The sequence below is a fragment of the Nilaparvata lugens genome, chromosome 6 (assembly GCF_014356525.2).
Source record: "Nilaparvata lugens isolate BPH chromosome 6, ASM1435652v1, whole genome shotgun sequence".
In the NCBI taxonomy this organism is placed as follows: Eukaryota; Metazoa; Arthropoda; class Insecta; order Hemiptera; family Delphacidae; genus Nilaparvata; species Nilaparvata lugens.
In genome coordinates this window covers 53,731,047-53,755,164 of record NC_052509.1, presented here as the reverse complement: position 1 = coordinate 53,755,164, position 24,118 = coordinate 53,731,047, and the positions used below count along the sequence as shown (strand labels likewise).

Below are 24,118 nucleotides of genomic sequence, written 5' to 3'. Positions count from 1 at the left end.
GGCGAGTACTGCTATTGGTCGAGGGCATGAACGCCTGCCATTGGCCTAGCTAGACAGTCTCCCCCCCCCTCAACGGTGTGACAAAATGGCGGCTTAAGCAACAAAATCGCCATGATAATAAAATTTACTTTTAGTACAAAATAAGAACTAGGAAAACAAGTGTGAAAGATACTGAAACAAATATGTAAATGGAAAAACTATTGACTAATGTATGCTTAAAATTTTATGATAAAACTAAATTCGTAGTGTTGGATTGGCTGAAATGAATCTGGTAATTTAAACTATACTGAGAATTTTCCTCAATTACTCTTTTTATTTCTAAAGCCTCTAGAATATTCAAAGATCTGCCTTTGTTATTAACATGCAGAAACTCAACATTCTCCTTAACTGTGAACTTGTGATTATTTGTTATCAAATGTTCTGCAAAGTTAGATTCCCCATTTTGTTTATTCCAATCTCTGATGTGTTCTTCAATTCTATTTTTGAAACTTCTACCAGTCTGACCCACATAACAAGCCTTACAATTACAATTACATAACAATTGATTATTATTATCATCATTGCTCATCATTATTCGAAAACTTAATTGATTATAGGCTATCCATTCTCAATCTTTCTAAAGCCTCAGCACTCACTAATTTCTCTTTCAAATTTCACCCACCATTTCATCTCATCTCCCTTCTCATTCAAAAATCACATGCAATGTTAATCAGAAAGATAATTACAAGTGAAGAATGATTCTATACATCAGTCTAATAAATATAAAGAAAATAAAAATCTCAGTACCCTTTTTTTGAAATATTTTATCACAACATGTTTCGGACATTTATGCCATTTTCAAGTGATAATAAAATCACTATATGTCGCCGGAACCTATACAAAGAGCCCTGGAGAATAGCCGTATTATTTTGACCTTCCCTCTATAAGGGTAATACAGCGGCATCTTTTTGAGAAGATACCTGTTCAACTCGTAAAGGATCTTCTAGAGAGGATCTCTGAAATTTATCTAAAAATGCAATCGATATAGGCCTTCCGAAAGGTCGTCAAACAGTTTTTCTCCCAACTGAAGTCCATTTAGGATGGCCACTTTCATTTATCACTTGAAAATGGCATAAATGTCCGAAACATGTTGTGATAAAATATTTCAAAAAAAGGGTACTGAGATTTTTATTTTCTTTATATTTATATTACAAGTAGCCCTATACAGAAAAGAGATAAATCAGTCTAATAGTTTTTATTCCTAAATGTATTTGGATAGCCTACTTTGATTTTTCAGGAGAAAATCATTCCCACGAAAATATGGTTATTTCTGTTCTCGGTAACAGAACGTAGTTTTTATTTTTAAAATAATATCAACCACTAAGATGAAATTGCTCAGACCTGACACATCCTCGTTCAAACACCAGACTCAACTCATTGCTATGGCCTGGCGGTGAGGAGGGGGTGTGATTGAGTTGTCTGGTGAGGGGGGGTGGTTGAGAAAGAGGGGTTAGCTGTCAGCCAGAATTAGGTGTCAGTGGTACTTTGCGAAAACGACGACAGACAACCTTCTCAACGAAGTGGACATGTGCAGAGAGAGAAGAAGTAGTCAGGAAAAAAGAGAACAAGAAGAAGAGGAAGGAGGAGAAGAAGGAGAAGAAGATGGAGAAGGAAGAAGAGGTGGAGAAGAAGTATTGAAAGTTGAAAAAGGAGGAGTAAGATGAAAGGAAGAAGGAGAAGAAGATGGAGAAGGAAGAAGAGGTGGAGAAGAAGGATTAGATGTTGAAAAGGAGGAGTAAAATGGAACAAAGAAGGAAAAGAAGAAGGAGGTGGAGAAGAAGGATTAGAAGTTGAAGAGGAGGAGTAGGATGAAACGAAGAAGGAGAAGAAGATGGAGAAGGAGGAGGAGGTGGAGAAGAAGGATTAGAAGTTGAAAAGGAGGAGTAGGATGAAACGAAGAAGGAGAAGAAGATGGAGAAGGAGGAGGAGGTGGAGAAGAAGGATTAAAAGTTGAAAAGGAGGAGTAAGATGAAACGGAGAAGGAGAAAAAGATGGAGAAGGAGGAGGAGGTGGAGAAGAAGGATTAAAAGATGAAAAGGAGGAGTAAGATAAAACGGAGAAGAAGAAGAAGAAGAGAAGAAGAAGAAGAAGAAGAAGAAGGAGATTGAGAAGGAGGAGGAGCAGTAGATGAAAAGAAATATGAGGATAGAAATTGAAGAAGTAAAAGGAAATACGGAAAAGGTGAACATGGAGGAAGAATAAGAATTATATTGAAAGAGGAAGAAGAAGGAAGGAAGAAGAAAGCGAAGAAGCAGAAGAGGTAGAAGAAGATTATATTAGAAGAAGAAGAAGGGGGAGAAGAAGACAAAGAAGAGGAATGATAATAATACGAAGATAAAGAAGGGGAATAAGAAGAAGAAGAGAAAGAAGAATAAGAAGGAGAAGAAAAATAGTAATTAGAAAAAATATTAGTAGTAGAAAGAAAAGTAGAGAAATAGAGAGAGAGTGAGAAGTAGCCCTAACAGAAGCAAACGAAGAAGCAGAAGAGTTAGAAAAAGATGTATGACCAAGAATCAAAGATCAAAGAGGAAGAAAACGATAGATAACAAAAGTAGAACCCTAATTCCAAAAATCTGGTGTGGCACACTCACACATCTTTCCTTGCCGTTAAGAAAATTGATCACCTGACGCTTGTGTACTCGCGCATCTCAAGTCTACTATTCAAAGATACGAGACAGCTGGTGATAGGTCAATAACGCCGGAAACACACTATATCTGCTATCTCTTCGTAGTGATTTAATAGAACCAACAATTGCCAACAGTTTGCAATTAAATAATCACATTTTCTCGGATTTCAAGCTTATTTTCAATTCTAGGTGGAAATGTTACTGGACATTAATTGCAGAGATTACCATGCTCAATCTTTTTCACTTGAAATTTTTTGTTTAAATTGTATATGAAGCCTGATAATTGGGAATCTAGAATCAAACTTTGCATAGATGGGGTGGAGCTCCTGAAATTTTTACAGATATGGGACTAGTGGCAGTTGACAGAGCTTATCAATGACTATTTTAGGTATAAATCTAATCGAAATCGTTGGAGCCGAATCAAGAAAATCGCGAAAAACCCTGTTTTTGACAACATTTTCTCCATTTTAGCCGCCATCTTGAATTGCATTTGATCGAAATTGTTCGTGTCGGATCCCCATATTGTAAGGACCTTGAGTTCCAAATTGAGTTCCAAAACACACACACAGACCAATACTCAAAAACCACTTTTTTGGACTCAGGGGACCTTAAAACGTATAGAAATTTAGAAATTAGGGTACCTTAATTTTTCTTCGGAAAGCAATACTTTCCTTACCTATGGTAATAGGGCAAGGAAAGTAAAAAGGAAAGAAGAGTAGACGGCTGAATGTAATAAGGTGAAGGAGAAAATCAGGAAATTAGAATAGTAAGAAGCAGACTAAGAAATAAGAAACATAGTAGCTCACGATCTTCACATGAGCAGTACAGCAGCAATCATGCCGAGTGATTCTTTTTTGGGTGACTTGGAGTGGAGGAGAGGGCATTGAGAAGGTGTGATTGATCAGTATGTTGTAAGGATAAGGGTGTGACGAAGAGGGGTGATAAAAGTCATGCATTGTAGGTAAGGTTGAAGAGGCTGGAGGGAGATTGTCAGAGAGAGAGAGAGAGAGAGTGTGACAGAGTGAGAGAATGGGAGAGAAGGATGGTTGGATTCGGGACCCCTCGACAGAATTGAAGAGGCATCGATCAGGAGTCGATTCCCACTGCTCTGATGGATGACATGCACGAGAGTTTCTTCTGCTTCTCCTATTCCTCTTCCTCCTTTCCCTTCTCCACCACCTTCTTCTCCTACATCTCTTCTCTTCACCTTCCTTCACCATCTACTTCTCCTCCTATTTCTTTCCTCTTCTCTCCTTGTCTTTTCTCTCTTTCTTCCACTTCTTCCTCTTTCCCTTCGTTCCTTCGACTCACTGTTCCTTCGTTCTTTTCTTTCTTCGTCATTTATTTCTCCTTCTTTTGTTTCGTCTCCCTTTCTTCTTCAACTTCACCTTTTTTTCTATTTCTATTTCTATTTCGATGTCATCAGCCTTGTTCCTCAAACCTTTCTCTATTCTTCTCATTCTTTCTCTCCTTCTAGTTTATTCGTCTATTCCATTCTACTTCTCCATATTCAACATATATGTTCCCTTCTCTTATCTTACATCCTCTTACTCCTTACTCTCAGCCTTGTTCCGACATCTTTCTTCTTCTTCCACCCCCTACATCATATTTCTGCCTCCTTCTTTATCACCTTACTTCAACCCATTCCTCTTCTGATGTCTTTGTTTTTCCCCGTTTTTTTCCGAGAATTTCTGATCTCAATTTCTTCTTCCAATTCATCCCTTATTCCATCATTTCCCCTTTCTTTAGTCATTCCAGCTCAGTAACCAATTTTCTTCCTGTATTCTTCCTTTTTTTCATCCATTTTCCGTTTCTTCAGCCACTACATTAATTCCTACAACTTCTCATTTTTTATCGTAAATTTCTTCTGCAACTTTTTCTTCTTCAAATGAGTCTCCGTCTTGCTTTAAATCCTTGCTTTTCGCTCCATATTCTTTTTTTCTCAGTCTCCTTTCCTCCTTAAGATCCTTTTCCCCTTCTATTTCGAGATCTTCTTTTTCTTCTTCTTATCGCCCACCAGAAGTCAATAACATCTGAATCCCCCCTGGGATCACAGAACCCTCCTCCCTAAGGTCCGAAAGAGACTCATACATTGCTGTAGACTGCACAAGACGCATGTTACCAGAAGAACCATCAACCTGTCTCACAGTAGCTCACCTGTCGAGGAAGAAGAAGGGAAACGATTACTAGAATAAGAAGAGAAAGAAAAAGGCGGCAAAGGAGGAGGTGGAGAAGGAGGAGGAAAAGAAGAAGATGAAGAAGAGGAGAAGGAAGAAGAAAAAAGGAAAGAAAAAGAAGATATTGCAAATAGATAGAGCAGAATATATCGTTTCTGATCATTGGTCTGTCAGAAAGCACAGTATGGAGATTTTCAAATCGAAATAGTTACTATTTTTTGGGAGTATAAAGCATAGCTCAATAAACAATCTAGGAACAAAAATGGATTGTTCATTCTATGATATGGGGAATTTCGCCTCAGAAACAATAATTTCTGTGACATTGCATATGATTCAATAAGCCATGAATCATGATAATGCGAGTCAGAATACATTTTCTCTAGCATTAAACAATATTTCTATCAGAAGACGTGATTCCATGAATTAAACGTCATAAAACATGATTTTCACGTCATGAACATGATTTTTAGTAATTGAAGCTCATTCTCACATCATGAATAAAATGACTGGTGATAAAACATGATACTCTAGTGGCAATGCATGATTCTCTAGTGACAAAGCATGATTCTCTAGTGGTGAAACATGATTCTCTAGTGATAAAACATTATAAACATGATTCTCTAGTGATAAAACATCATTCTCAAGTGATAGAACATTAGAAATAATGATCCTCATGTGGTTAAACATCGTTCTCAAATGATAAACCATGATTCCCAAGCTATACATCAAGTTTCAACCTACTTCTCTAACACTATTAATCTCCCCATATAACCTCTATAACTAAAGAAGCATAATGTTACAGGGATAAAACCTAATATATCACTATTACTAATGTTTCACTACTACCCAAACAGTATATAGATGAATCACTAACCTCCCCTCAACATGTTGCAGGCACATGCGGCGCTGATGTACGACGCAGTGTTTGTGCTGGTGGAGGCTTTCAACAAGTTGCTGCGCAAGAAACCAGACATGTTCCGAGCCAACTTCAGGCGAGGACTGATCTTCAACAATGGCAGTCGGGGCATAGACTGCAACACCAGTGGCGGGTGGGTGTCGCCCTGGGAACATGGCGACAAGATTTCTCGCTTCCTCAGAAAGGTAAATCAAGTTAAACTTTAATATTTTCAATATGAATAATCTACTATAACAACCTCCGACTTGGAGTGATATGCAAACTAGAGAAATGACGGGACAGTGATGAATAGAGTCATAGGGAGAATCGCAGTTGCCAAGTTTGCGATCAGACTCAGTTGATGTAGTGCTTTTAGAAACTAGGTTTGTGCATCATGGCATAACCACCTCTAATACAAGGCCCCGGCCTACGATATTGCAACGTCGCAGTGTAGGCCTAGAATCTAATACATGATTGATGGAAAAGATTTTAAAAAATACCAGTTGATCTTTTTCACCAATCATGTATTAGATTCTAGGCCTACGCTGCGACGTTGCAATATCGTAGGCCGGGGCCTTGTATTAAAGGTGGCTATGATCATGGTAGGTGTTGAACACTCGCTCAAGACTACAGAACGCTGTCTGCTTTAGCACGGTAACATTTCCGACTCTGTATCATATTCAATTACGAACAAGAAAATCCCAACTACGAATAAAACTAAAATGTTTGAGATCAAATTAGAAAATACTATCTTTCATGAAAATTTGATAGTACTGACAGTGTTGACGAGGCGAGATTGGTGTCCTGATGCTTGAGCTGACCGTCCAACGCGATGCCACGTCTGTCTTTGGACTCAATGGCCGGAATCAGGTAGATCAACTTCTGCAGCGATGAGCCGGGGTTAATAAGGTCCTCTGCTTCGCATATCCCTCCAATTCGGAAGTAGTTTTGAATCGACGATAATCTAATTTCAATACTACTCCAATAATATAAACATTTCACCATTGAGATAATACAAGTATGTAACTCTGAACAAATCTCTGAGAAATATGATAGAGCATGGTTACCAAATAAATGTATTTCCAATAAACGTAAATGATTGACGTAAGCCGACGATTAACTTCTCCCACAAACTGTATCTCTTGAACCTCTGTAAAAAAGTATTTGGACATGACGATAGAATTTATGTTCCTGGAGAAGGTGAATTGATTTATACTGAATAATATAAATCAATCTCTTCTGTGGAATATAAACAATTTGTTCTTCTGGACCTCTGTAAAAAATAATTGTGTATAATAGCGAGATATTCATATTTTCAAGAACGGTATATCAATATCAACTGACAATAAGCTTCTCTTATGGAATGAAGCTTTAGAAATTCTCTGGAACCTATTTGAAACATAACGGAGCATGGTGACAAAATCATTTTCTTCTAAAGATTGGTATCATGAATCTACTACAAATCCGAATAATGTAATAGGAAACAGAAATATAAGTTTCCATTTTACAAATAAGTTTTCGCCACACTGCACAGAAAGCAGCTGTTTTCCAGTCCCTACGTGGATCTGAAAGACATTGTTTGCAGACGACTCTCGTCTGACGTCAGAACCCTTTCCAGCCGCTAACATGGAACTAAGGAAGGTGATCAAAAAACAGCTAATCAAAAACTTTTCATTATTTGGGTTCTTTATTCGATAATTGAGACATTTATAATGATATTATCTTATTGTCATTTGAAAGAATAAAAAAGTATAAACTCAACCTCCCACATAATTGAACACCATCTTTTAGGTTATTTAGACAAATTAGAATAGATAATGAAAATACTTGGACAATTTCCTGATATTCAGATTACCTCAGATTTGCTAGTGCTATCACCTTTCACTTCTGCTTTCGAAAGTGCTTAGTTAACAACTATTCTCATAAAATATTATATATATATATATATATATATATTATATATATATATATATATTATATATATATATTATATATATATATATATATATATATATATATTGTTTATTTTTAAAATAGCGTTCGCACCACGGGCAAAAATGTTTTTCCGGCTCTCAATCTTTTCTAGTCCTCGGCCTACGGCCTCGGACTTGAAAACCGATTTCGAGCCGGAAAAATCTCATTTTCTGCTCTAGGTGCGAAATATACTATTTCAATCTATCAATTCGTGAAAGAATCCAATTACTCATTCTCCTCTTGATCAGTGGATTTTTTAGAAATACTATCTGATAGTAATTGAGAAAACGTGGATAGAATCAACTGATTATTTTTCTTGTCCTGTGAAATAGAAGAGGTCTAAAAATACCATCTCACGTTTTTCTACTCAGTTGACAAAACAAGATCGAATTGTATCGAACCTTATCTAGTTTCAAAGTGAATCGAGCAAAGGTCTCCAAAGCGATAACAACAACTCAACCACCCTACTCAGATCCACTTGTCAGCTTTCTCTAAAAGCTCATCAATGCTCCCAATTCAACGAATGCTGACACTTGCCCACAGGCTCATGGAATTGAAAGTTGATGCAATTTTCAACAGTTCTCCCCTCCTAAGCACTAAGCAGGCCGGTAGACCTCTTTTTCACCAGCTACAAATCAACAGAATCTGATACAAAGTGGGAGGAGGAAGGCGGTAAAGAGGTTTGTGTACTTTATCAGGGGTTGTAAGATTTCGTTGCTATGATGAGATTCATTTGAAACTGTCAGTGTTCCTTATGAACAACATTCATGCCTCACATTCAACCAATGCTGAAAGAGAAATCTACTACCGTACTGTAACTTGTTTCACCAAATAAAGAAAGACAAAGTCGAAAAGATCAGAAGACCGCTACCGGTTCAATTCCTTTCTCTCTCTTTGTCTTTCTCTTTCTCGGATTCTCTCACTCTTCCACAATCCTTCTTTCACTCTCTCTCATTCCATGTCTCTCTCAGATTCTTCCTGCAGTGCACCAATCACAGCGTCTTATCAGGTCTCTTTAGTCCAATTTGATTCTCTCCAACCCTCATTTACCAAACTCTGTTTCCCGCTCTTTCTTCTCCATCTCCAACTCCTCCCCCATCCCCTTCATCCTCTTCCTCTGTAGCCATCAATTCCTCCCGCAAAAGCATGGAAGGATGCAATCTTCCAAATTAGAAGCAGAATTTCTTTCCCTCCCTCCTCTTTCACCTGTCCTCCTTCCACCTTAAACCACTACCGCTGCTCAGCTGTTTTGTTTCTTCTTTACTACCGAAAAAGAAACTTCTCTCCTCAAAGCCAGTCTGGGGGATTGAGGCGTTATTTGTTTCTGTGCTTCATCGCAGCAGCCAGATCAAAAGGATACAAGGGTCTATTTATTTATTTCGCTGCTGGAAACTCTCAACAAAGGTCTGGTGCCTCGTAGAATGAGAATTGGAATTATTATAATAGCGGCATTTTTATCTTCTTTTATGTGAGAGAGAGCGGGTAGCTATTGAACTGGAGTATGACTATAGAATAAAATCAATGACTGTCGACATCACAGGTCTTTCCAGAAACGTTGAGCTCCAGTAAACTTGGGATTATTTTCGCATCTTATTACTCAATACATTCATTATACTGTGATCAGATCGAAAGGGAATCGGAATATGATATATAAGTGTATGATATGTGTTGTATGATGAGTGTGGCCCGGGGCTCACTCGTATTTCTCTCTCGATTTAATACAGCCTGATCTGTTCAAAATTGAGTGATAAAAATTATGGATGAGTTCAAATTCATGCCAGTTTCACAGCAAAGAACTTGCCATGTAATGATAATTGAAAAGCATGTATGATAGTATCATGAATGTATATTGTTACTATAATTTTATGAATTTGAATGAGCAATAATTTCTACGATGTATCAACTGGAAAAACTTTTTTTTATGAATATTGAATGAATCAACCACAACCAGAATTTTATCTCAATCTATTTAATTTAAAGTAGGTCAAATAGATGATGTACACTTATTAACTATAGTGAATACAGCTATGATTATAATAGCGATTCGTAATAACTTCAGAACTGATACAACAATCATCTCAGGATGTTCACATAGAGATCAGATGAAGGAGTTGTTGAAATACCTGCTACTCAAATACGAAACAGAAAGTATGTTTCTATTGGTCGTTGGGAGAAGCCTATCGTGGCTAGTCATTGGTTGAGACAAGCAACGCCCTTTGATGGGATTTACTAGCAAAATGGACGAAATATAGCAATTATTTCTAATTAATTCAAAACTTGATTAATTATTATTCAATACTATTCAAATTACATTCCAATTCATAATAAAGTTGATGTATCAACTAATAGATTTTGAACGATATAATTGAAAGAATATATAATTATTTATTAATTAAACGAAAATCCAAATTAAATGCGGTAAATACTTTTGCTACTACAAATAATAATAATTATAAATTCATTAGCATTTGAATAATTGCAATATTTCAGTAATTTTCATCTGTATACTTGAAAGATTCTTGAATTCAATGGTCTGATTCTTGAATCTTGATTCTGATCCAAAATGACTGAATACTGATAAATGGATGAATACATTATTATTGGCTGAGAATTCAGTGTTTCATGGATTCATAATAATATATCATGCACAGCAGATTTTTCCAAAATAATAATAACATTTATTAACAATTAACAGTTATTAATAAATAATAACATTCCTTCCACTCACAATAAAAAATAATTAATTCTCTCTACTTCTCTTATATCAACTCTTTCTGTTCTCCAGATAGAAGTTTTCTGTGTTCTCCTAATATAAGATCTATCTGTTGCTTTCAAATCACTTATCTCTGTTCTTCTGACATTAGTTCTCTCTGCTTCCTTATTATTCAGTTTTCTCTGCTCCTCTCGAATGGGTAGGTTTTCTGTATTCATTCAAAATTATTTCTCTATGATCATTCAATAACATCTCACTGTTTCTCTATTATCACTTCTCTCTGATTCCCTAAAATCAGTTCCCATTATCCCTCTAGTATCAGTTCTCCATTCAATATCATTTTTCTCTGCTGCTTCTCTTCCACATTATTATCCATCCAGTTTTCTACTTTTTTTTAACAGCTGTAACTTTACCAACCACTCATCTCACATCTACATGTCACCTGCCATCTTTCTTATCACGGCGAGAAAATTGGCGAATCTCGTTTTTGCTTTCCACCTCCTTTGTGGACGAATGATAGCTGGAAAAAAGAGCTTCACAAGGTCTGAAGAGTGGCTTGAAGCAGATCAAAGCGGACGAGGATGAAAGAAAAACGAGAGTCGAAGAAAAATGGGAGAGGTCGGAATACATAAAGAGACGATCAAATAGGACGTTTTTGATGGCAAAGTTCTGAGCTTTTCAAGCCACTGGAAACTTTGTAAAACCTCTCTTTTCAACTCACTCTCTCTCTTTCTGATTTGTTATCTTACACTCAATTTCTCTTTAAAATACTCTCACTCTCTCATTATATCTTCTCTACTCTCTTTCTTGAGGTTTGTGTGACAGAGATGAAATGAAGAACGCACACGCTTCATGAACGTTCACTTGAAATGAAGAACGAATTGCCCTTCATAAGGTCATATTTTAATTTATTTATAGTAAACAATCAATATTTTCAAATCTCTCATGCCACAGATATCTCTCACAAGACCATAAAACAGACAAAAATACTGCATATTAGTTGAGTATTTGATTGATGATCTACGATTATCCAATACGGAATATTGGTTCCAAAATATAATTTGATATTCAATAATCTTAAACAGGTCCAAAGCAGAATCATATAATTTTTTGATAAGATCATTATTTGAGAATAAAATGATTGAAGATGTTCGAAAAAATATTACTATGTATTTACCTGAATGGTGGACCCTGTTTCCTTCTTGGCTTCAATGAATGAATTGAAGTAAATGAAAACAGTAATCTCTCAGATGCATGACATTGGTATATTGAAACTTCTCTGATCTATGTACTAATCATGGACTAGTCCTCCAGCTGCCTACGATTTCCATAACCATGGTGAAGTATATTATCATAGCCACCTCTAATACAAGGCCGCGGCCTACGATATTGCAACGTCGCAGTGCAAAGTTAGTAGACAAAGTTATTAGTTAGTTAGTCTGTCTACTAACGTTGGTCGCAGTGTAGGCCTATAATCTAATACATGATTGGTGAAAAAGATTTTAAAAAATACCAGCTGATCTTCTTCATCAATCATGTATTAGATTCTAGGCCTACTCTGCGACGTTGCAATATCGTAGGCCGCGGCCTTGTATTAGAGGTGGCTATGATATTATTCAATAGTTAGGTGTAGAATTCTTATAAAAATTATACTGTAGAACTATTTATTATCACCCTGATATCTCCGTCACACTCTAAATCACGCTCCCGCCATTCATGATCTTCTCTCTCACTCTTCCTCACTCATTCTCTTACTCTCCCCTCACTCTATCCCTCTCACTTCCTCATCTCTCGTACTATTTTCTATTTTTTCTCCCAATTCACACTCTCTCTCTCTCTATCTTTGTTCATATTCCCCACACTTCTCATCCACACGTCTCTCCAATCCGCATTCAATCACTCACTTCCCCCTCCCATACAAAATATCAATCTCAAACTCTCTCTCTTACACATTATCTCTAACTCTGTCTCACACTTTCTCTCTCTCTCTCTCTCTCTTTCTAGACCAGCAACCATCTCTAACTACAATCATCCAACAGTAATCAACTTTCTCCAATAGAAATCCGCGGTGGCTACAAAGTTATCACCTCCTCAAATTCACCCTTCCTCACCCTTTCCCACTTCTGAAGCATCCCCCCCCCACAGAACTCTATTTGGTGAGATATCCACTTCAGAATGTCAGCATTGGTCGAATGAAAAGCATGGATGCTTTTTGTGAGAAATGCCGACAATTTAAAGTGAATTTCACTATCACCAAAACAAGTCGCGTTATTATTATTTGTTGGCTGATCCACGCCCACTTACGCACACCCGCGCTACGGGAGAATATTGGAATGTAATGGACTCTTATTTGTAGGCCTACCACGTGAGTTATTACTTAATTACTCATTAGCAAACTGTGTGCAATTTGTTATCAGCCGGTGATAAATTGTGCACATTAACTGCGGATGATTACTTGGGAAGAAGCTGAGTATCATCTGTTGTTGTCAGAGGTGTGGAACAATTTTGAAATTGTCGGATTCACTTCCAAATGTCAGCATCCCTATAAATAATGAATGATATCGGGGCACCGAGCTTCGCTCGTTATTTATTTATTGATAAACAGAGCACAATTCTTCAAAATGATTGGGGAAGGACAAACAGGAACAGCCCAAAACTGTTTCTTCCCCGAATTTCGATTCATATACACTATAAATGGTTCAAAAAGTAGGTTATGTTTCATACACTTGAATTCAGGTCCAATTTTCAGTCGAAATATTTAAAAACAGAAAAGTTCTAATTTAGATTGTTTACAAACCAAATTGAATAACACTCACTAATCACTCAAAACTGTAAAATAATGATCAACTTTGAATATTATGATATACTCTAATTTAGAGTGATAAACCGTGTCATGTCAACAAATCAGATTATCTTGATAAAGTCTATTAAAATTTCTAGATAATATTTCTCGCGAGATACGGTAAGCTGTTTGAATGATTACACAAACCGATCTCCCACACAGGCACACGCATCTTCTGTTATCGAAAGACGACGAAATCTGTTCTTCCAAGGATGAATTATCCTTTTAATGTCCTTCACAGAGTTTTCCAGGGATGAGATCTAGTGCAATCGAATCTTTATATTATAAACCTACTATGTTCTGAATTTCGTGAGAATCGTTGTAGCCGTTTTCGAGATCGGTGAAATACAAACATCCAAACATCTAAACATCTAAACATCTAAACATCTAAACATCTAAACATCTAAACATCTAAACATCTAAACATCTAAACATCTAAACATCTAAACATCTAAACATCTAAGCATATAAACATAAATTTCTCGTTCAATAGTATAGGATTGAAATAGATTCTATGTTAGATCCTGTGTAGATCTCTTAAACAAAGAGAAGAAAAAACATGGATCCTTATTAGGAGGAGAGAAAATCCATACATCATCATTAGATCCAAAATGAACTCCGAATAAAATGACCCTCTTATTTTTCCCACTACTTTCCTATAGATCTCCTGAAGCATTCATATCATCATCTTAATTTTATCTCATATTCGGAGCTCCCGAAAGTTTATTGAATAAATGGTATATCCACTGCATTTTCCTTGTATACACTTGACCCTCCCAACATCTTCAACAAGATAAGAGCATCCCTAACTTGACCTGTCAACTACTTGAGAAGTCGACTCCATGAATCCTGAACGGTTGAGCCACTCCAACCAAAATTGTCCAGAGAGTGAGAGAGAGGGGGGAGAAAAAGAGAGGGAGGGAGGAAAAGAGAGAGTGAGAGAAAAAGAGAGTGTGAGAGAGAAAGTTAGAGATTGAGTGAAAGTGAGCTAAAGTGGAGAGAGAAGAAGAAAGAGAGAGGTAAATAGAGATAGAGAAACATTGACAGAGAAGATAGAGAGAGTTAAACTAAGATAGTGTGTGAGAGAGAAAGAGTATGAGTGAGTGTGATCCGATGACTGAGCGTAGCCAGTGAGAATCCTCTAGAATATCTCTGGAGATTTGATATTCGATCTGGCATCGTAACAAGCCATTACTGTGACTGTTTTTGACATTTGGCGGATCACAACAGCGATATGTCGATTCCGTTTATGATGCTAGACCAGATTTGGATGCGTCACAAGTATTCTCTCAGCGTATCAAGTCTACTCCAATTTGTCTTCTCGAGATGAATGTTGCATCGGTTTACAATGCTATCCTGTTTGCGTTTGCGATATGAGCCTTTGCAATTCTTGTTAGCTGATGGATACATAGATGTACTGAAATTCACTTCAAACTGATTGAAGAGCGTTTCACATTGGTGTTATCCACGAAGAATGCTCACTGTTTGAAGATATGAAGCCACTGATCTCCTACCAATTTCTTGGATAAGGGTATTGAATAGTGAAGGTATTCCATTCAAAACATTTGAATAGTCAGTTCCTCAATGACCCTTCCTTGATGTCAGTGATATCAGTTAATGGAGGGGGTATCATATATAATTTTCTAAGAATAGACGTAATTTGCTTCTTCAAATTTACAATCAACTACTCCGAATTATGTAGTTGAAACACAATGTATAATATTTTATCAATACTGTATACAAATTATCAGATTAGCTGTGATCCTTATGAAGTAGTAAGCAGTTCGCATGTAGAATTCTCAAATTAGCTTCGTCATTAAAAAAAATGATCAATTTATTTATACATTGAATCACAAAAATATTGTAGCGGAATGTATGTAGATTATTGCTATATTGTTGATTATATGAACTGGAAGCGAAGTCAGATTTGTACTGTATACTACATCAATGGAGAATTTAATCTAATCTGAAATCAATGAAGGGTTATTTTTGAACTGCTCACGTGAGCTTTTATGCAATGTGGGTATACCCGTCTACTTTTGAAGTAAATATAGATTGAAATAATCACATACTTGTTACTCATTTGATGATAATTTTAACAATTTGAAGATTGTAAACACTTGGATGAGTTGTTAATATAGTAATTTTTCGAGAGCATCCGGCTTCTTTAATTCTGAAATTGCTAACAATGAGGTTATCTAGATTTCTAGTAACCCGATGTAATTATCATCATTGGATTAATGTTGTTCCAATTCCAACTACACTCTTCCTCAAACAATATCATTCAAACATGTATTCGTCAAACATAAATTCAATGTTTTGATTCATGTTTCAGGTTGAAGTTGAAGGACTCACAGGAGATGTACGATTCAACGAAGATGGAAGGAGACAGAACTACACTCTCCATGTCGTTGAAATGACTGTCAATTCTGCCATGGTGAAGGTGAGAATCATCCCACAATGATGCTATAATTTTTATCTCATAGAATACTCTCAAAGCGAATCATCATAGAATTCTTATCAAGTTTATAACAACAGCTTTATCATTATCATAGAAACAAATCATTAATTACTATTTCAAATATGACATCATTTTTGGCGTTCTAAATGGATATGTTTCAGACGAAGTTGAATCTTTACCTCGTTTTTTAACTGTATAATTTTATTGATATTTCAGGTTGCAGAATGGACAGACATATCAGGATTTCAGCCAGTAGCGGCTAAATATGAGAGATTAAGACCACATCCTGATATCGAGAAGAATCACACCTACATTGTAACTACTATTGTGGTGAGTGGAAAACGTTTTGTCAACTATAAAATTTGTGATATTCATGTTATTTTCGTTTATTTTTCCGATTTATAAATTTATTCATCTACTAATTTACTCAACAATAATTTCTTCATCCTAATTCAAACTATTTCCGAATAAGTCACATTTTTCGAATATTTATGTAAACTCAAATCTAATAGAATGATTGTTGGATTCATTCCACCAAGGAAACATTCTCACTACCCTTCTACATTCAATCATATCCTTTACAGCGATATCATTCTAATTACCCTAGAAAATCATGTTCCATTATAATTCCCTATTGAGGTCAGTAGTGTAATTCACTTACAACAAGCATTCTAATTAATAAAATTTGCAATTACTTATCAATGTTTGCTCAAGTAACACCACACTACAACTACAAATTCAGGGAACGCTACGGAGTGTATTACTAGTGTCTGAACTGTAATACAGTTGGAAATGAATTATTGCTTTCCAACTCCCCAGAACTGGGAGCTTGTAATATTGTTCAAATGTGAAGTTTGAACTCACACTCACACTCTGTTCTCTAAAGTTGATTACCATCTACAAATTGCAGAATTATAAGACCACGGATCTGAGGTTGTTTGCATACTGTTTCAAAGAACAGCTCTGCTTTGATTGGAAAGTGTTTGCTGTTGCAATCTCAGTATAATATAGATAATAGAAGTGGTATTAATAAACGACTTTTCTTTGAATTATTATTATCGTTGTCGAGCGACTTATCAGAGAATAAACACCTGGGTATTTCAATCAATCAGTATGAACTTACAGGTTTGTATACGGTTTTAACAAGCTAATATAAGCAGTATTAGTTGTATTCCTACAATTTAACAATATTTTATCACATGTACACTCAGTAGCCTAGCCATAACGTATTGTACCACTTGAAATTTTCTAATGAAATACAAACATTATACTGTATGAACTGACCTGCAAAAGCACACTAACTATAGGCCTACACAACACCTGCTTCAGAATCTACTAGCACTTATCACGATTTTCCACTATTTTTATACTATTTTATCCATATTTCCAGTGATTATTTATTCTATTTCATATAAATCTTGCTCCATCATTTAATTGCTTACAATAGAGCATAAAACGAAGATTCGTTGTTTTTTGGAGTAGCCGTTTAATTATTTATCAACTAATGGAAATGTACTTGTAAATACAATGTAGTATCCGAGAATTAACTTATTTTTCTTTTCATTTTGATATTCATCACCAACATTTTCTAATTACTCATCTGTCTCTCTCTCTCACTCCTCTTTCGAGTGCATCTTCTTTGATGAGTTTTGAAAGGGTGCTGAAACTTTTCGGAACTGTCTCCTGTATAATGGGCCGTTAATGGAATTCTGTCAGCAGGCGAAAAGTGCTCAGAAATGTCACCGTTAAGACGTTCAATGTCAGGCTCTTATGCTGGGATTCACTAAAATCTGTCAGTATTTGTAGTAGGTAACACCAATACTTCCCGTACAACCAATACTGACAGAATTCTACCACTGAATGCGTAAAGTGCAATTCACTTTATACTGGCAGCATTTGTTATGAAGAACAACGATACTTCCAATTCAACCTATGCTGACAGTAACATATGTTGGCTGCCTATAATATGATTATCTTCAATTTGTCAGCATTACTTGTGAATTTCATCAATGTTGTCTATTCAAACAATGCTGACACTCTCAAGTAGAGCTCACCATAGAACCATTGCCTTATACCTCATAACCTTTGTCAGACTTTGTTGATGAGTTCCAGTGAGATTCACTTTTGACTGGCAGCATGATTCAGATGGAGAGAGATGGTGTGATGAAAAGACTGTAGTTTTTATAAATAACGTCAGTTCTTCTTATTCAACCAGAGCTGACCGTTTGAAGTGGATGTTACTTTAATGTCAGTCACGGTTTGATCACTGTTTGATCCGGTCATCTATTGGCTCTTGTCTCGAGACCTGATGACAAGTTTGTCTCCGAGAAGAAAGAGAAAGCATGAGAGTGGTTGGGTACTGAGAAGAATGAATGAGACATGAGCGAGAGAGCCTAGGAGAGAGCGAGAGAGAAAGAGAAAGTGTTTCAAGAGAGAGGGTGAATGAAGTCTGTGAGAGATGGTAAAAGAGTGAGACAAAAGAAATATAAGTAACAAAAAAGATCGGAGATGCAAGGGAGATAGATAAATTATGTGACAGTAGGAAGAAGAAAAACTTCCAAAACAGCAGCTGTAACATTGAGGCAAAAATTGATGAGTTATAGATCGACTGAAGTTTATTGAAAGTACGAGTCTGAGCTTTTGTTAATGGAATGGCACATCACAATATTGGCCGAAATATGCATGAATAGCTGGAATAAAATGTGAATAAAACGCTGTTCTGTAACTCAAATATTCGCAATAAAAATTGTTGTTGCTGAACTCCAATATGGGCTCCCCCTCATGCAATAATGAAAATTCCTAGAGTGAAAACTCCGGAAAGGATAGAATACGAATAACAGCAATGCACATGTTTATTTTCGAAAGAATTTAATAATATTCTAATACAGTAGCGATACATCTGAAATTTTTCAAAAGGGGAAAATCGTTCAATATCAGCAATACATGTGGAGTAAGGAGGGTTTTCATTAGCCAACCCATTCAATGCATTAGGCTACTCCATCTAAACTATATAGTCACAAGTTCACTGATACAGTACTCATATCACAATGGTGACATTACTAAGACCACAGTTCACATACAGTATTATTCTCCCAATACTGTCACTATTATTTGTTGAGATACACTTGAGTACTATCAGCATCTATTGAATAGAAAGCATTGAAATCAAATCCAAATTCAAATATTCTTTATTCCAGAAAATGCATTTATACAATATTAAATACAATTACAATAATTGTAATAGTAAGTATTGAATACCCCCACAAAGACTGTACATCTGTGTGTGTGGTGAGTTGTTCAGCCTGTCAGCCTGTCGAGGCCTGAATAAGCTTAAACAAATGAGCAATAAGATTTTCCAAATGATACCAACTATAAGCTAAAATGAATAACTGAAAATTACAAATTATAATTATTATTGAACGAAAATCCTAAATAAATGCTGCAAATCACCCCGAAGACCTCTGCTACTGCAGACATTGACAACAGGGTTAACAGCTAGATGGAAATTCGATGAGAACTACTATCCAAAAATTAGTTGCCAGCCCGGGAATCGAACCCGGTACCTCCCAATTGCTAGTCAGGAATGCTTGCCCTTACACCAAACTGACAATCTCTGAATAGCAGCGCTCATTTTATACGAAGCCATAGCGGCCAACTAGTTACAGATGGAATTAAATAGAGAATGCATTTATTCAAATGCTAATTAATATATAATTATTATTGAACGAAAATCCTAAATAAATGCTGCAAATCATCCCGAAGACCTCTGCTACTGCAGACATTGACAACAGGGCTAACAGCTAGATTGAAATTACAAATTAAAATAAATAACTAAAAAAGCAACTTTTGGTAGTATACAAACTAGTATATTGATGTTACTCATGAGAAATGCTAATAGTTTATAATGACACTCATCAAATAGCTTCCACTTACTGATACAACTAATTTCTAAAATGAGCAACAAAATAAGCACGAACAATCAATGGTGAGATTTACTTTACGATGTTAGCAACCCTAACGGTCAGAACACAACGTTTCATATTCAGCCAATATTGACAGGTTGAAGTGAATCTCAGGATAGGGCCTACATTGATATGTACACTCAATCAGCATCATGAAGAACAGCTGTTGGATTTGGTTGCTGTGAGTTGCAAGTTGACTCTCTTACCTTGCCTCTTGCCTCTCGCCATCTCTTGATTCTTCTTCCCTTGCTTTTTGCCTCCAGCATCCTCTTCTCCCTCTTGCCTCTTGCCTTGCCTCTCATTTCATCTTGTCCCTCTCCTTGAAGTCCTCTTTCCTTTTCTCTTGCCTCTCATTTCCCTCTTGCATCTTGCCTCTCACCTTGCATTCTGCCTCTTTGAATGCAGTGCACCTTCGGCTAATATTGGTTATTGATTGCCCACCCTTACTCCTATACCAGCCTTCACTTCATCACACCACTCAGCAATTCACATTCAATACCATTCACCGATTCATCTCATACTCCATCATCCCTTCCCTTTTCGTTCTTCTCATCCTTCTCCTTCGCCTTCTTTTCACTTTCTACTTCTGCCTCTCATAATTTATTTCAGCTTCCAACACTCCTCGTCAAATTTTTCCCACCATCCCTATTCTTTAACTCTGCCCTCCTTCGATATTGGTCTCCTTTACCATTGATCTCCTTCGTCAGTTCTATCCTTTACTATCGCTCTCCTTTACTAATGCTAGCGTTTACCATTGCTCTCAAACCTTTCCAATCGAACCTCTCTCTCCTGTCATCATTCTCCATCGCCCAAACTCATTCACTATTCACACACGCTAGGAATTCATACATTGAAACGATACAACCGATAATTAGGCTATGTACATAGATAGAAACATACATAGATCTGCTTCTCAACATCTATACATCTTTACATCCACACATTAACATACATAGGACAAAACATGCATAGACCTGCTTCTCAACATATATACATCTTTTGATTTATAGATATGTTTTGAACACAAATAGATGTCCTTTTGAATACATGTATACATATAGCTTACTATGAATACGTTCACACTCCAACTGTCAGTTATCCTTTAAAAAAAAACAATGCTTCCAATTCAGTCAATGCTAACAGTTCTGGCTGTGGTGCACTCAACTTTGCACAACTTTCCTTGCCGTTATGAAAATTGATCAAGTGACGCTAGTGTTGCCGCGCATCTCGAGTCTACTTTTCTTAGATCTGAACCAGCTGGTGACAGGATAATAGCGCTGCAGACACACGAAGTCTGCTACCTCTTCATAGTGAATTATTTAATAGAATCAACAGTTGCCAACAGTTTACAATTGAATAATCTTATTTTCTCTAATTTCGAGCTTATTTTCAATTTTAGGTAAAAATGCTACTGAACATTAATTGTAGAGATTTTTCTGCTCAATCTTTTCCACTTGAAATTTCTTGTATAAATTGTATCTGAAGCCTGATAATTGGGAATTGAAAATCGAATTTTGCATAGATGGTGCAGTGCTCCTGAAATTTTTACAGATATGAGACTTGTGACAGTTGATAGAGCTTTTCAATGACTATTCCAGGTATAAATTTAATCAAAATCGTTGGAGCAGTTTTCGAGAAAATCGCGAAAAACCCTGTTTTTGACAACATTTTCTTCATTTTAGCCGCCATCTTGAATTGCATATGATCGAAATTGTTCGTGTCGGATCCTTATATTCTAAGGACTTTAAAAGTTCCAAATTTCAAGTCATTCCGTTAATTGGGAGATGAGATATCGTGTACACAGACGCACATACACTCATACACTCAGGGGACCTTGAAACGTATAGAAATTTAGAAATTGGGGTACCTTAATTTTTTTCGGAAAGCAATACTTTCCTTACCTATGGTAATGGGGCAAGGAAAGTAAAAATGAAACTAATTATCAATTATATTAACGCACATAGAGGTGCAACTCCAGGTCTCTACAATGTAGTCAACCATATAGATATACAACTAACCTAGAATCGCTTCTCGTCATTATGTACATTAAGCTAACTACATAGATATACAGATAATACAGCTTTAGGGTTGCATAGAGACAAACACACATAGAGTTGCCTTGTCGAATACAGGCGTGGATATAGCCTACCCACATATTACATATTGCATAGATATAAACACACATGGAGTTGCCTCGTCAAATACAAGCATACAGATATTGTCGCCTTCGACGAATTGCATATAATTATATAGAGTAGCAATGTCGTAGCGTGAGCACCATTCTAATCGGTCGGATATCCTCATTAGAAATTCCATTAATAGCTGGAGTTGGAGAGTCAGCATGAAAGGATATCTGTGCGCCATATAATAGGCGTAAAGCCGTCATCAATGTTCTCCCGTTCCGGATACAGTTTTATAGCCCCACTAGGCATGGCACTGGTCATCTCACAACAATAACATGGCAACAATATCGTTTACATACACTAACCATCTATTAACCACAAGATGCATACATTGATACTACTACTGTATGTATTTGTTATGTATTGTATACTAGATTCACCACCGTTTATGTATCTTGACTATCAAATACAAGATGTAGGTGTATACATATCCTGTACCTATGTTGTACTTATATAGCCTGAACTAGCTTGGAGAAATTATGGAAAAAAATCTGGTGTGGTACACTCACACAACTTTCCTTGCTCATTGAACTGTAAGCCCCATTCTTAAAGGAGAATAATTTAGGGAAATAACATAATGACGATTGGCAGCAACATATTTGAAACTACGATCACACTACTGTATATGTGTATATAGAATTGTTTTCAGAGTACTTTTTCCTGTGTGTAAATTGTGAAATTCTATGATATTTTTTAAAAGTCGTCAAAACAGCTGTTATACAGATGAAATATCTCGACTATGTGTTCTTTTTATGAACTGCTCTACCTACCTACCTCATGCACGAGAAAGTGCTACAAAGTCCATTTCTCAAGGATGGGGTGGACCCCCTATCAGTTTCCCAGAAAGCAGACTTATGCCAGTTAATAGAGCTGATGAATAACTATACAGGGTATGAATTTGAAATAAATCGGTCAATTCATTTTTGAGAAAATCGTGAAAAACATGGTTTTTAGTGATCATCCGCCATTTTTCTCAAGAATATTATGGAGCTCTGCAATTTTCCCAGAAATGAGACTCATGTCAGTCAATAGGGCTTAAAAATAGCTATCCATGGTATGAATTTGAAGAAAATCGTTAGAGCCGTTTTCGAGAAAACCGTGAAAAACATGGTTTTTTAGTAATTATCCGCCATTTTTTCCGCCATCTTGAATTGAATTTTATTGAATTTCTTATTGTCGGATCCTCATGGTATAAGGAACTTAAGTTTGGAATTTCAAGTCAATCGGTTGATTAATTAGGAATAGAGTTATAGTGTTCACAGACATACACACATACACACAATCATACACACATACACACATACACACTGTAACATATTTAATTTGGATTGATAAATAAAAATCCCTAGCTGAAATATTTATAGGTCTAAGTGAAGTAATTGGCTAATATCGCCAAAGAGATAACGTAAAGATTAGATAATATCAGACGTCCTGGCTAAACTGTACAACAGCCTAAGAGGAATGGAAATAAATTTTGCTAATATATAATATTAAATAAAATATTGAAAATTGAGGTTGGCATGAACATTTAGTGATCGGCGACCTAACGATCGACCGAGCCATACAACGTAGAATCTTACCAAACACCTTGGCAGAAATTTATTGTGGCAAAACAGTATGCAATTTGAGGAACTAAAGGTCTCACGTGGCTAATTATTGTAATGTATGAAACAACTAATAACCTATAAAAAATTACTTAGCATGTAAAGAGCATATTTAAAAACCCCAACAAAAATAATTAAATGTTTTAAGGAAGTAGGAGGTTACTGGGCGCATGAATACTGTAATAATTTGCATGCACCAATCAAATAGCGGCAATTGATAGGCGGCAATAGTGAGCCGATTCAAAAATATTTGTATATATTTCTACAAATAAATAGAATTTATAAAAAAAATGTTGTATAGTCTATGTTTTGGATATGGCCCGAAGGCAAAGAAATTATTAAATATATAACATAAGTAATAATTTAATATTTTAGTACGGTCTATTTGAGCCTTGAATGGCGGAGGACTAGAATATTCAAATTTTATGCAAATTTAGAAATCGGAAATGAGAATTGTAAAATTGAGAAACGAGAACCACACTCGCCTGCCAACTGCCACCATGAGAGGTCACTAAAAATTATAGAGCGTAATACCTTGCTATATCTTGTAATAATTTAAAGTTAAATTGAATTACTAAATTTCTTATAAGACTTTGTGATGCTCTTAAAAAGCAAAAGTCATTTTTCAAATAATTTTGTAA

The 24,118-nt window shown here is 36.1% G+C and overlaps 1 protein-coding gene across 2 annotated transcripts in view; it reads left to right on the top strand.

Moving 5' to 3' along the window:
* The window catches only part of LOC111046950 (glutamate receptor 1-like), a 351,004-nt gene that overhangs the window by 281,555 nt on the left and 45,331 nt on the right, over positions 1-24,118 (top strand). For both annotated transcript variants that reach the window (XM_039431259.1, XM_039431260.1), the window contains exons 8-10: positions 5,738-5,944; positions 15,603-15,710; positions 15,945-16,058. In XM_039431259.1, coding sequence (XP_039287193.1) covers positions 5,738-5,944; positions 15,603-15,710; positions 15,945-16,058 — 429 coding nt within the window. The remainder of the gene's footprint in view (positions 1-5,737; positions 5,945-15,602; positions 15,711-15,944; positions 16,059-24,118) is intronic.